A 14,910-nucleotide genomic window follows, 5' to 3' on the forward strand; every position below is an offset into this window, starting at 1 on the left:
GTGGTCTTGTTCCACCCAGACAAGCTGGTAAAGGAGGTTGTTTTGACCCATACACAGAACAGTTCATAATCTACAGGTGTCGGTGCCTCTCGCAGAGCTGCGGGCATCCTGGCAGTGCTCCTCAACAATCCCACGTGGGCTATGGGGTGGCTGGAGGGACACACAGGGGGGTACCCACGGGCCAGGTTAGTTTTGAATGCCGCATCATTTCATAGTGCAAACTTAGGCCAGATGCTTGGGGTTAAGGGTGCTGTGAATATGCACTTAAATCTGATTTTAATTTATCAATGTGTGTACGATTCCCTGCTGACAAAGCTGCCGGGAAGAATGGAGCAATCTCCCGTTAGCCAGCACAGTAACGAGCCCGTTACTATGGAAATGAGCTTGTTACCCCTTCCCGCTCCCCAGCAGGTGAGGTGCTCTGGTGCAGCATCAGGGAAGCTGGCTGTTCCCGAAGGCTGTGTAAGCAAGTGGTACCTGGATGACAGCCACCCTAAGCCCAGCGTGGGGTGGAAAAGCTGTCGCAAGCGGCTGGGTGCTGGGATAGCTGCAGGGCAAGGTGGCCTGGGGCACATCCCACTGACACAGAGACAGCTCGAGCGAGCAGGCACTTGTGGTCTCACGCAGCCCCAGCCTCCATGTGGGTAAGCATGTAAGTTTATTTCTATAAGGGTGCTGGTTCCTGCTGGGCTCCTTGAGCCTGCGTGCTCCTGGCACTGGGAGTGCATATGTACAGATGGGGCCAAGCACAGCCTCGTGCTCCCCGTGAGTGATGGGAGAGCAGGATGGAGAAACACCCTGTAGGTGCACTGGCTGCTGGCACCTAGGGCAAGCAGGGTGCTCAGTCCTGGGCTGCAACCCCTGGCAGGATGGGTCCACGTCTTTCCGCAGCAGCAGAGCTCTGCAACACCATCTCCCGGGAGGAGGAGATGATCCGTTGATGGATGGAGCTCTGCTCCCTCTTACAGGCTGGTGGGGATTGTTGGAGGCAGCTGGGAGCTGCCAAGGCTGAATTTATATCTGCTGTCCCGCAAAAAGCCCCTTCTCCACCTGTGTGCTGGGGCGGTGACACAGCCCTGCACGGTGGCCATTCGGCGGAGAGGACACCCAGGGCCTCAAGCTCGTCTTGGCAGGGTGACAGCGCGCTCTGACTACCCTGCCAGGCTGTCAGCCTGCAACAGGCAGCCCAAGGGAAAGGTGCTGTTTGCTCCACTCCCACAAGCACCCCAGTTTAGGGTGAGGACATTTGTTTGCTTCTCTTACCCCAAATGAAGTTCCCTACAGGGGAGCTGACAGCATGGAGGGACAGGTGGCTCCCTCTGGTCTTTGCTGAGGATTATCATACTTCAGCCCACTCATAGGAGGCTTTTCCCAGCAGCAGAGGCACACAGCTAAACTGTGAGGAGGTGGGGGGTGAGTATTGCTCTGGGTGCAGGGAGAAGCACGTGCTCTCCCTTGCACTGCCCCACACCTCCATGGAAGTGCAGCAAGCTGGGACAAGGCTGCCGTCAGCAAGGCGATGCGAGACCTCCACAGATGGCTGGGCATGGTCCCCAGATAGAGAAAGTGCTTGTGCACGCATGGGAACAGCCTCAGGCCCTGCCACAGCCCACAGAGCAGCCCTGAGGGACCTCTGCGTGCTTCACCCTGGGCCATAAATGCAAGTGCACTGGCATGGAGCAAGTGGTGGAAGGACGAAAAGAAGTAGTGATGGGGAAAAGAAAAAGGGACCCCTCCATCTTCAGCTTACAGCACGTCGTCAGCCAGCCTCGACAGGGACATGTGTACAGAGCAGAGCAAAACGTATCTTCCGTGCTTTCATTGCCGGTGCTGTAGGGCTCCCACCCCTCCTTCAGCGGATGTGTGGGCCAGCAAGGGGGGGCGGGTAGAGGAAATTAGCTTTGCTGTAATGGTAGTCATGATTTGGGGGAGCACAGAAAAAAATCATTGCTGCTTTAAAACCAGTAGCATGTCATAGGCTGCAAAATGGCTTTGTCCCCCTGTCCCAGGGGGGCCATGAGAGTCACTCCAGGCCTTGGGCTGGCAAATGTTCTCCCTTTAGTGGCATGTTGTCTTTGATAGAAAAATGTATAATGAGAAACCTTCAGATTTGGAGGGGGTATATGTCTGGACATTTAGAAAATATTTCATATGTTCCCACATATTTTTTTTATACACACACACACACACATACACTTTACACTTTACACTTTATTATATATATAATAAGACAATACTTTTTACATCTATATAAAATATAAATAAAAGCTCATCCAAGAGCTTTTACAGTGCGGGCTTGCCACAGTGCTGTGGATTGAAACAGCGCTTGCTGCCTCTTAGGCACGAGTAGTGAGTCCTTCAGCCTTCACAGCACAGCAGATCCCATCTGCAAAAGCAGCTTCGCTTGCAGGAGCTCGCTCCCTTTGTGCATGGTCTCCCTGCCCCTCCGGATTCCTGGCTTCTCCGGCATATGCCGTTTTCTTCTCGTTATAAAATATCCGTGGCTGAGCTTATCTGGGAGGTACAGTCGGTACAAAACGGCCATTCATCCAGCCCCCAGGCAGAGATGGGAGTACATTAGATTCTGCGTGGAGTGCACTGGGGATGTGCGCTTTAATATATGGCCAACGTGAAACATTGAGCCCACAGAAAAGTCCCAGATCAGTAGTTTATGAGCTCAAAGCCCGTCTGGCTCAAGGAGCAGCTACACAGTCGGCTGCGAGCACTCACAGAGCTGCCTGTGTTCAGAGCCACCCAGAAACGACGTGACTGTAGTTAGCACAGCACAAAGCCCAGCAGCTCTGCAAAGAGTCCGAGTATTTTTTGGGCCACATCCCCCGGTGCAGCAGTCGGCTGCAGGTGTGGGCAGAGCCAGTTTGCATTTGCCTTGTAGGTATTCGAGACACCCATGGTCTGAGAGCAAAACAAAGGCATTAACTCATTATTCGGAAATTATCAAGGGCTGCTCCAAACAAGAAATCTCTGAAACATGAAGCTTTAGGTTTTGCAGACCTGATTTTCAAAAGCATCAGGCGAGAGCCTGCTCTCCTGCTGCTGTCTCAGTCTCCCACTCTCGTGTGGGATAGCACATCAGTAGGCACAAGGATCACATGGAGCCCTTAACAGCCAAAGAGGACCTTTTTAGATGGCTTACATGGGAAGCCTGTGCCCAATAGGCTCAGGAAAAATAATATCTAAGTGCTCTCCTAGCTAAAACCATCACTGCCAGAGGACCAGTCCCGCCTCTTGTTGAGAAGAGCATTTTTGTTGATGCGGCCTCAATAGATCTTGCAGGTCACCAGACCGACCCCGCTCACAGTGCTGCAGGGTCCCAGCCTGGCATCACCTCATCTGCACGGCAGCGAGGCCAGCTTAGGATTCAAGAGAGGAGCCTCCCACTCTTTGTTTAAAAGCAGAGCTGATATTAAAGGAAATTATCATAAGTAATATTTCAGCATTTAGCTCTTCAAAGAAGCAAACTTTTCTCATAGGGTTGTTTCCCTGCATACAGCATGCCAGGTAGGACACAGAGGTATCTGCAAAAGGTGCCAGTAGTGAAACCCGTGCTCTGTAGCCACGGCAGCTCTCAGTCAGCTGCAAACTTTGGAAATTGGGGGTAGGGAGACTGAAGGAACTGGTAGGGACTCTGCTTTCATTCCCAGCAGGAAATTCAAAGCAAGGAGGAGTCAGGAAGCTACAGGCTGGATTGGATTAGGTCCACTTTCCCTTCCAGATGTCTCTTAGGACAACATCCTCCCAACTCCAGGAGATGTCTCTGCTGGGGACAGTTACTGAGGTCCATCAGAAACTGCAGTGAACAATTCCTGGTGCTCTCCATACAAGCCAAACATACCTGTACAAGTACAGGTTTTCATTCAGGGCACCCACTGCATCACTTGGGGCGTCTGAGCATCAGCATTAGGCACAGTTTGTTTCTATATCACTGCTTACAGTGTGTTCCAAGAGCACCGGTTCAGAAGCAGCATCATTGATTTCTTCTAATTATAAATCCTATAGGAAGCTTTCAGCTTGCAACAGTCACAGTTTTCCTCTCAGTGGAGCCAATAAAAGTTAAGAGTTGCTCCCTGGTTACTGTCATTACAACAATAAAAAGCCAGAGTAATTGAAAAGTGAATCAGGGAAACTGCCAGATGGGAGAGCAATGATAATAATAGAAGAAATTACCTGGGAGCCCAAGTCCAATGCAAGTCTTGTCTCTGGCTGTGCTGAGCTTGAGCCCAGTCTGGACAAACTCCTGTGCTGATACGTACCTAACGGAGGACATGCCTCCTGCATGCAAGTACCAGAGCGGAGAGCAAAGCAGGAGCAAGGACCGTATGCTTGCCAACAGGCCAAACACAGTACATGAGCCAACAGGGGTGATTTTGAACCTCATCTGAGATGGTTCCTCTTGCTAAAAGGCAAGATGACAACAGAACAATAAAAAATAATTTCTCCCTATATTAGCATAAAGCCTAAAAGCAAGAGGTGGGGATGCAGCAACAGATGCATATTTGTCAAGAGAACAATTATTTTCCACTAGACAGATTAACTGGTACAGGAAGACCCAAAAACCCACAAGTCATTACTGTTTCCATGTTGTTAGGATTAGAAGATAACCATGGTTGTGTTTGTAATCCAGGTGGCTTGAAGCAAAGCAACAGGTAGCATCACAGTAGACTCTGCAAAAGCTTGTTAGTCACAATGCTGGTATAAAAGGAGACCAGCAAAGACTCCTAAGAGTGAGAGGAAAGGAGCAGCATATGTATGTCAACACAGGCAATGGTGTGTCCCGAGGTGCGTTTTCACACCTGTAATTCTGGAGGCAGACATGAAGGGGCAGGGGGATGATCCGGAGATGTTGTTCTTCCAACACAGTCATCTTGGGACATAGTGAGGCAGATCCTGAAGCATTTGATCGTCTTTTACTCTCCACAAGGACAGGATGCATGCAGCATACCAGAGGTCCCTCATCCTCAACTATCCTGCCCACGTAAACTCTGTGAACACTTCCAGTAAGTAGGTCTTAAGGAGGCTCACACATCCCTGCAGATATCCTCAAAAAAGGACACAAGTAAAGAGCAGATCACAGAGACACTGCTCTGGGCTGTGAAGCACTCACAGGGGTGAGCATCCATCTGGTGATGGGTAAACACAGGTTTTGGAGAGCTTCTAGAAAGATTGTTCCCTGAAGGGGGAAAAAATAAACCCATAAATTACAGCAAAAAAGTTTGTATTGGCCTCAGAAAACTGTCCCTGAGCCCAGAACAGGAAGAAAACACTGACACAGGTTGAACATCACACCCTGATGAGATGGGATGGGGTAACCACGTGCAGACAGACTGCTCCTGGTGATATGAAGTGGCCTTTCAGATGAAATTATGGGTTTGGCATATGGGTGGACTCAGGAAGATGCTGGGGCTCAAGTTCAGGTTTGAGTTCCCCCAAGACAAAGACCCCAGAGGAATGCCGGATTGGGTGGTAGGTGAGAAATCATTGGTTTTACCTCCATGGCGCTGGTGTGCAATCAGCGCTGCAGGAAGCCGAGCGGGAGGGCCGCAAAACCTGGGCAGCCTCAAGGCACTCTGCAAGCCTCCACTAACAACACCTCCCGACACCGCTGTAAGGCAACCATATAAATTAACCCCCGTTTCCACATCTTGAGTTGCCAAGAGAAACGCTTTTCGCAATCATGCTGGTTGTGAAGTACACAGCTGCTCGATTTTCCTTGCTCTTTTAACATTAAAGAAAGCAGAATACGGGTGGTGAGATTTCCTCATGCACAACAAAGCAGGCTGGAAATTTGTGACTAAATACCGGGGGGATTTGCAATCCAGCTTTGAACTGTGCAACAAGGAGCCACTGGTGACAATTGTGCGCTCGCTATTTTTAGCTGGGTGGTGTGAACGCTGAATCCCTGAGGAACAAGGACAGCAGCAAAACCACCAAACCCGCCAGGCTTGCTTTTCAGAGAACTCATCTGGGGCAACACCAGGAACTTTGGCTTTTGCGCCTGCTGTCCACTTTTCTGCAGATTTTCTGCACCAGGTTTTTGATTGTTGCAGGAAATAAACAAATAAACAGAATTGTAGAAATCAGTGCTTCTAAGGATGGATGGATAAATATATATGAATGTGTGCAAATCTGCCTATACACACACAGATATGCATAAATATTTCAGGGTCCAGATTTAATCAAAGTGCATTTATTTTTCTTAGTTAACCACTTTGAGGATTACTGATTTTGCATCCGTGCGATGAGGTGTGCAGCAGTGGTCAGGGAAGGCAACCTTAGATAATGCACCGAACAGCTCAGAACTGATAAGGTTTGCCCTGTCCTTATCAGGCTGGGGGGAAAGGAGCAGGAATTTCTTGCTGCACCGTTTCAGAAATGCCAGCTATGCAATCTCATCACACACTATCGCCACACTCTCAGTTGCAGAAGCGGGCACAAGTTTGCATCGCCTTTCCTCCACTGCAGCGTTAAGCCAGGGGTGTTTGGCGTTTCTGAGGTTTCTCGAAGGTGGGCAGTTTAGAAGAGGGTGTACAAGTCCTGGTGCTCACTGTTTGCTGTAGGCAAGCCTGTGTTTTGGGCTATAAGGCCTGAGAGTTCAAGGTGCTGTTCAGAGGATGATTATCTGCAGCACAGGGGGTGACTCAGAGCGTTTCCATCCTTCTTTACTGACTGCACCGATGGCTCAGAGAGCCTCGTCTCCTCACCTGGCACTGCAAGTCAGCCAGTGCGAATGTCCTCTCTTCTGTACCATTAGCAGATATTAATACCACAAACCTTACACATGTGCAAAGTTCCTCTGCTGCAAAATGTTTATTTCTACATATTCTGCAGGAATCATCTGTTTTTAATATCTGGTGTAAGAGCAACATTTACCTACTGGATCTACAGCAGAAGTCAGCTGAGGGAAACGTTTTCTGCTTGTGCTCACCATGCAGGCACAACTGGAGAGTTAGAAGGAAAAAAAGGGGCAGAGACAAGGTTGTGGCTCATGGCAAGGTGTAATAGCTACCAGGGGAATCTCTCAGGGTTTTATCTCTGTTGGGATGGCCAGGACTGATAGCGGGTTGCTGCATCTCCAGCCTGGAAGACCATATCTGGCATAGGGCTGTGTTTCTTTACTGCTCTATCGGCATTAAGTAAGCTGGCAAGAGCTCTAGCAACATCCATTTGCAACATTCACACTGTTAGTGTTAAATGAATCCAAAAGAGCAAAATTTGCAAAGTTATATTGAGGTGTTGAAATGAGGTTGAAAAAAACCACGAGTAGGGAACTGTGACATGCCCACATGCCTCTCTTCCTCCGAGTACCATGCCTGTTACCGGTGGCTGAGTCTAACTCGGTCCTCTTCCCACAGTTCGACATGCAGAGGATAACACTGGAAGAGCTGAAACACATCCTCTACCACGCCTTCCGGGACCACTTAACGATGAAGGACATTGAGAACATCATTATCAATGAAGAGGAGAGTTTAAATGAAAACTCTGGCAACTGCCAAACAGAGTTTGAAGGTGAGAGAGAAAGTTTCTGTGTTTCTGTACAATTATTCTCTTTCTGCTTCATCTGTAAAACTCACTCTGATCCGTGACATGCAATGGGCAAGGATGCATGGAGTTAGCATGGAGGTATTTTAGAGTAAGTAGCAATGACAGACTTAGAGAGCTCAAGAGCTGCCGTTAGCCTTCTTCCACGTGGTCTGAGTAAAGCTGCTCCTGTTTCAGGCAGGAGGATGAACTAGTGGGTGCTTTGCCTTATGGCCCTCCTTTCTCTGATGGGATTCAGGCAGAGGGATGTGCAGCCCATGCTGAGGTGGGTGTCTCAGACAGACTGAATTTCCCTATAGAAATATGCATACCTCTCTCAGCCTGTCATGGAAAGACTTTATTGGCACTGGGTCCTGCCCTAGCAAGCTGTGTTAGGCTCCACCAGTTTTCTGTTGTCTTTCCATAAACAGAAAAGATCTTCTGCTCTGGGCTCCCAGGGAACAGCTGGGGAGAGTTCTCTCTCTGCTTTGTAACACCAGCAACGAGCAGAGACGGTGCATCTGCACCCTACTGCCCCGCGCACCTCTTGTTCAGCGCTGTCGGGACCCCTGGTGTGGAGCTGCAATATGCTACACAGGTACACCCCAGGACAGCTCATCTCAACACATGTGAGAGCGTCTGCAAGATCAAGGTCTAAGCAATCCTCAGAGGTAGCTAGAGAAAGGGAAACATTTGCTTCGGCAGCTGTTGCTTAACACAGCATCCTCTCAGCAGTGCCACAAGACCACTAGGTGATCAGCAACCGGGATCAGTCACAGCCTCAACTTTTACAGTGGATTTTGCACTTTGAATGGAGCTAACACTGGCAAGAACATTCCCCATTTTAAGGGAGAAGGATTTTCTTGGCCAGAGGAACTTGTGCTGCTCCAAAGCATTGCTGGTTGGAACAACTACACAGATACAAATCATCTCAAGTGCAGAAAAGTCCAGGGAGATACCTACAGAGAACCTCAGGGTTTGTGCACATCACCCTGGGACAGCTACTGTGCTTTCCCACCCACAGCAATGCCGCTTTATATAGGCCATTTTGGGGGAAATTCTGATACTCTGAGGGGTCAAATAGCCTCTGAAAGGGCACCAGGCAGAGACACTGAAGCGTCTTTAAAACAAAGCAAAGGATAAACATACTAGTGCAATTCTTAGCCTGGCTAATTAATGGGGTTCAGCAGCCATATCCAGCACACTCACCCTCTGCTAAACACTGCAGAAAAGATGTAGAAGAGCACAGCTGAATTTTAAAAACCCTGCAGGAGGGAGGCAAGCAGCAACACTCTTCGAATCAAGCCAAGCAACATTTTTTTTGTTCCTTCTGGGGAGCAGCAGGGAGGAAGAGATGCTTACTTACATGAATGGAGTTGTTAGTCCCCACTGACCTGCTGATTCAGTGGAGACATGTGCCAGCTGTCACCGCGGCGAGAGGCATGCAGGCTTCTTTCAGCTTCCGTACTTGGGTGAACTATCCCAGTTGCAAAAAAAAAAAAAAAAAAGGGTCCGAAAACCTAAATGCTTAGCATCTCATTTTGGAAGCCCCAGCTTCCAAAAGTACAGCAAGAACAGCTTTTCTCGTGGGATGTTGGCATTGCTGGTGCTAGGCAGAACCTAGAAGCAAAACAGACCCTTTTTTAGATGTTGTTAGAAATACACACACACACGCACAAATCCACCAGAGAATAAAGATCAGCTGAACACTGTCAACAAAGATGCAAAGTTTTGTTTCAGGTCCCAGAGGAGGGGACGGTTCTGGTCCATGGCAGCTCTGACATGAGCATTTCTCCCAGGGAAGGCAGGCTGAGAGCAGGTTGCGTCCCTGCAGCTCTCTGGGCTGGACATGACATTCCCTGAATGACCTACTTGTGCCCCGGTGTTCCCATTTCCCAAACGCTAAGGTCTTTACAGGGCTCAAAAGCAGGAATTATAGGGCCTCATGGCATGGACCTCAGTGGCACTAAAGGAGAGCTGTCGTGAAGGTTGGACAGCATCTCAGCCTAGCTTTAAATGGTCAGTCACCCTTTACTCACTTCTTAATTAGTGGAGTGAAGGAGATGCTTCTTGGGTATAATTCCTCAAGCTTATTTTAGGTGCTACCTTGGGATCGGATGAATTGCAACTTAAAAAGCATCTATTTCTTTCAACTGTAAAGGTAGCCTAAAGGGACTAGCTTAGAGGCTCACATCTATATTTAATGTACATTTCATCCGCCCCATAGAAGTGCCTTTAATTATGGGTAGGAATGAAGCCAAGATGAGCCCTGACGGTTTTCACTGAGATTTGGGAATGGCTCCTAAGGGAAGAGACATAGCAGATACTTTCAGTAGTACCCTGCTGATATGGGGGATCTCCACTCACTGTCACCTCACCATCGAAGGGAAGCCCTGAAACCCTTCTCCATCATGTGGACAGAGACATCTCCCCTTCTCCACACCTGGGGTTAGCTGGCTCAGCCCAGCCAGGTGCTAAACAGCACCGTACAGGACCCATCGCCATCCGTACAAATACATACAAATTTCTGTCATTCTCACAATTTTTCCATCTTGGCTTCTTGTCATAATAAAGTCTTCACAACTATGTAATATTCTTCCTATATCAACATGGACAATATACCTTATCTCTCTCTCCCACACTCATATACGCACACACAACTACACACACGCTTTAAACCAAATACAATATTCATATTATGGTCAGGGACAAGTCCAGGATTTTGTTCAGTTCACTCTGAAGATGAGAGTCATTTGCAAGACGTCAGATCTAAGCTTATATTACAACTTTTCCTCCTACGCATTTCTAGGGGTTTTCATTTGCCTTATTCTTGATGAAGAGCAAAGCAATGAAAATGCCCAACTCCTCAGTACAAGCAGCCCACACCAGCTCTGCCGATAAAGAGTACAACCAGAAGGGAGGCACCGTTATGTCTTCAGCCCTTCTTTCAATTTTTATTAATGCTTAGGGCAGGAGAATGAAGCTGAGAGCCAAGAATAGTGTGTGTTTTTATGAGGAGAGACACAGGAAAATGACAACTGTTTGCAGTGACATTGTACTAACAAAAATTTGTAGCACAAAAAATCATTTGTCTGGCAGTTCCTTTTATCTAAACGCTCATGACATAAAGCTCGTGGCAAGTAAGAGTGCCAGCTGGTTACGGTGACCCGTGCTGTCTGCCACGGATATTTCATCCTCAGCCCTGATACTCAAATTAACTGGCTGTACAAGAGCTGCCGCAGCTCCCCTCCCTGCTCCCCCCAGACAAGCACTCGGAGCATCCACTCCTCAGCTAAGGGCTTGGGAGTGAAAAACGGACCTCTTAAATTGCAAATAACTCCATCCAGCCAGAGAAAGCAAATATCACTCACCTTTGGCAGGGTTATGACAGAAGCCACTATAAATACACTGTAGCTATTCATGTTAGCAAGCCTTTTTCTGCGGGTGAGAAGGCTCTCAGCACTTACCCAACCACCTCAAACCCACCGTGGGCATCGTGACCAGCCTGGCAGCCACAGCCAGTGGACCGGTGCACACTGAAACAGGCTGGACCCGTTAACCCCATGTCCTGGTGGAGAAGTTATAGTGACGGTAGCTCTGTCTCTGCCACCTAGTGACACCATGGTGAGTCCTCCTCACCAGCACATTCTCTGCATGTTGAGAAGATGAAGAATGACCCGGTCTCGATTTGCCTTTGCTTCTTGAGATCTCGTTTACACTGGATAGCCTGGGAGTTGCTCTTCTCCCTAAGAAGAGGCTGGGGCATCTCCAGAGGAGCTTCAGGCTCTGACCATGTTCAAGGAACCAGCTCAAGTCCAAACTCCTGCATGTCCTGTGGGTATTAAAAATTCCTGCTGGCAACCAAATGCAAAACAGATTGAGCATCCAGTCCCGCCACAATGCCAGCGATGGAAACCAGCAGAAAAAAGCATAGATGCCATGCTCAAAGGATCTATAAATTTGGAGAAAGGAGAGAATTGAGGGCAAAAGCTCACCAGCTAGCAGGGAGGGCAAATGGGTCTTCATATTTAAGAGGGCAATTCACAGGGCAGCACATAGTCTTGTTTACAGTGAAGAAAGTCAGTAATTTCAGCTTCTTTGTCTCCCTGTGGATTGCAAGGGGGCAAAGGAATTGTAATACTCATCTTCTTGCTGGAGTAACTCCTGCTGAGCCCCAACCGACAGCAAGAGGCTCTCTCTGGGTCTGCAACACCTCTACATTTCAGCACAGACCTTTCCCCTTTCTTCTGAAGTTATTTGGTAGGTTATTTGGTGCACCTTCATTCCATAAAGAACAATAACAATGACTTACCTGGATCCTGCTGCTCTAAAACTCTGTTTTCAGTTGATAGTATAACAGAAGACTAAAGAAATTGTTCAGTTCAGGAACACTTCTGCAAGAAACACTGAACACGCTTTACTCTCTTCCTTTGAATAGGAGAGTTGCCATCACAAAAAGCCCTGGCCAGTCTTTGACTGCTGCTCCTGGTCACCGTAATCAGCATCAGAGCCCCGCACTGAACGGCAATGCTGACTGTGATGGCTTATGTCACTGTTTTGTCTACTGGCTGGGAGTGTTTTCAAAGTACAGAAATAATAGAAAAATAAATAAATAACTAAAGCTGTGATTTAACAAGCTTTTCAAAGTGCCGGGGCATCATGCACAAAACCAAGGAACCACAGTATTGATTCTGTGTGCATTATAAAAGTGAGCAAAGGAATCAAGGAATAGAGCAGTGCAAGCAGAAAGCAAGTAATTTAGGAGAGCTGCCATAAGGGGGATTTCATTATCTGCACAGAATATAGCGAGTCCCTTGGAGCACTGGTAGTCCAGCGTTTCCCTGCCCTGGGCAGTCTGACTCAAAGTGCTGCCTAACGAGGGCTTCTTGTGCCTCCAGCGCTGAGCTGATGCTGGGGGACCGCGTGGGAGCTGGGATTAGGACACAGGCACTGCTAAATCCTGGCCAGAGGAGGTGAGGGGGGGAATGAAACAAGTGTTCAAAATGCAGCATCCAATGCTCCCCGCTCTCTGTGCGATGAGGTTCAAGCCTGGATCAGAACAAGGGCTTTTTCCATATATTCTAAAAATATTCTCCTGGACTTTTCCAAACATAGGCACTCGGAGCCTTTTCCTGGTCGCATTTTAGGCTTATTGTAATTCTGAGCTTGTTGTCAACCATCTGAAAGTCTCCCATCACCACAAACCTACTCATGAGAAAAAGGTGATGGGTACATCCCTTCTCAGACCAGAAGAAGACCATGCGTTACTGCCCATAGCGGCAGGGCAGAACTATCCATCCCATGTGTAAGGATCTTCTGGCTTTCTGTGATTATCTCGGGGGACCTTCAAGGCCTTTTCAAACAGATTAATCTTCATAGTACCCCAATACCACATATTGTTCTGATATTCATAGGTAGGGAGGCTAAGACAGAGACACAAAGGGGCTTTAGCAAGTCACAGCATGAATCCTCGTTGATGAACTTAAAAAAAAGAGACAAACGGGCTTTAGCATGAATCCTAGTCACAGCATGAATCCTCGTTGATGAACTTAAAAAAAATTAAAATTAAATAAAATAAGTCAAACGCTAAAAATCCCAAGTCTGTCTGCATTTTAACTGCCGCAAATTCCTCTCACCTCTTTTGACAATTATTCTGCAAGCATTCATTTGAAAAGGTTCTTAATAAGTCTGATTTTGCTTAGGCACAGAAAAACCTAAAGACAGTTTGGAGAAATGACTAACGTACCGTGCATACTCATGGGACCTATCACAGTGTTTTTTTAAGTGTTGTCGGGGAGCACTTCTTGAATCTCTGCTCATTCCCAGTTGACCTGGATGAGTCTAAGGGATTCACAGAAGACCAATATTTCCGATTAAAGAACTTCAGAGAGAACTTCATAAAGAGCTTAAAAGAAATACACAGACAAACCAAAACACACCTACAAGTATTTGAAGGGTTTAAAAGCCAAGATGAGAGAGAAAGGACTTCCTGCACTATGAGAGGGTGGTCTATTAGGAAAGTTGGTTTGGAAGCAGCGAAAGGTAAGGTGGATTATTTGGAAATGTCCCAGCAGGGAGAGGTAAGACTTGGCCGGCGCAGGGGATCTCTGAGGGGGGGACTAGAGGGTTATGCCAAGGTAATAATCAGAGGCAAAGGAGGATTTCTGAGCTCAGACGATCCTGGTGAAAAGCAGAAACATAACTTTGGCTGAGCATCTCATCTTTCCCATGTCTTCCCTGCAGTGCACGCCCAGAAGCAGAACAGACAGACCTGCGTACGGAAGAGCCTTATCTGCGCGTTTGCCATGGCCTTTATTATAAGCGTGATGTTGATTGCGGCCAACCAGATCCTGCGGAGCGGCATGGAGTAGCCTCTCACCATGACACTGTGAACCAAACTGACCATGCATGCGCATGCCACCGGGTGAGCTTCCCCCGAACCGACTCTCACACGGCAAAGAGACAGAGGCAGGCAGATAAAGCACCATTCGACAAGGAGCCTGAGGCCAGCAGCGTAACGTGTCTTGTGAATCAACTACATCCTTTTGGCAGGGACATAAAAGGGCTGTCTTAATGCTTTAAAGGTTTTGTTTCCTAATGCAATAAAAAAAAATATACAGGAGTCCCGACTTATTGCTTCAAAACAGCAATGGTAACTTGGAAGAAACTCTCATCCAGCAGCCTGTTTTGCAGTTTTAAGGAGGCACAGCCTCATGACTTACTGCAGCGGGGCTGCCTTTTAACCTAGGGGCCGACTGACTATTCTGCGTAGCTCTCCGCTGGGCCCACATTCCCAGGAAGTTGATCGTAGCATTGCCACAAGCAAGTTCTGTTCGTTTTATTTCAGGTACTCCAGCTTCACGTTGTTTTTCCCTTATGACCATGCCTTTGAGTTTACGGCATTAGAGGGGAGCTAGAGCGTCCTTGTACAGTATTTTCACAGTAAAAAAGAGGAGAATTTGCCAGCATCATACAAAATTTCTATTTTTGCTTTGTAAATGCCACCTTTGACACAAGACTGTGGGGTAGCATGAGTCCATTTGCATTTTTTTCCGACCGTGAATCAGGACTTGAGAAGCACCACTCATTTTCACACATGGGCATTTCTGAGATTTGTGCACAGTCTTCCAAGCGACTCTGCAACCACCAGCGCCAGTTAAAACACCCTCTATTTGGTCCTGTCTGCATATTCAACAACATTTGCTTTCCAGCAGTTTTGCCTTTCTTCTATATTGGTCTTCAATAACCTTATCTGAGATGAAAATCATGAGGAAAGCTCTTTCTGAGCTCTCCTTGCCTGCGCAATTTTTATTTATTTCATTACATATGACCTGGTTGTAATCTGCAGTGAAACCTCCGTGTCAGACACCTTCT

The 14,910-nt window shown here is 47.7% G+C and overlaps 1 protein-coding gene across 2 annotated transcripts in view; it reads left to right on the forward strand.

Annotated features, from left to right (window-relative positions):
• The window catches only part of CALN1 (calneuron 1), a 137,348-nt gene extending 123,441 nt beyond the window's left edge, over positions 1-13,907 (forward strand). The window contains exons 4-6 of one of the 2 annotated variants that reach the window (XM_009276395.1): positions 7,371-7,524; positions 12,507-12,509; positions 13,780-13,907. In XM_009276395.1, the coding sequence (XP_009274670.1) occupies positions 7,371-7,524; positions 12,507-12,509; positions 13,780-13,907 (285 nt within the window). The remainder of the gene's footprint in view (positions 1-7,370; positions 7,525-12,506; positions 12,510-13,779) is intronic. The other variant, XM_009276394.1, reaches the window with a different exon arrangement.
• Positions 13,908-14,910: the final 1,003 nt, after the last annotated feature.

This window comes from Aptenodytes forsteri, unplaced genomic scaffold (genome assembly GCF_000699145.1).
Source record: "Aptenodytes forsteri isolate BGI_AS27 unplaced genomic scaffold, ASM69914v1 Scaffold209, whole genome shotgun sequence".
Lineage (NCBI taxonomy): Eukaryota > Metazoa > Chordata > Aves > Sphenisciformes > Spheniscidae > Aptenodytes > Aptenodytes forsteri.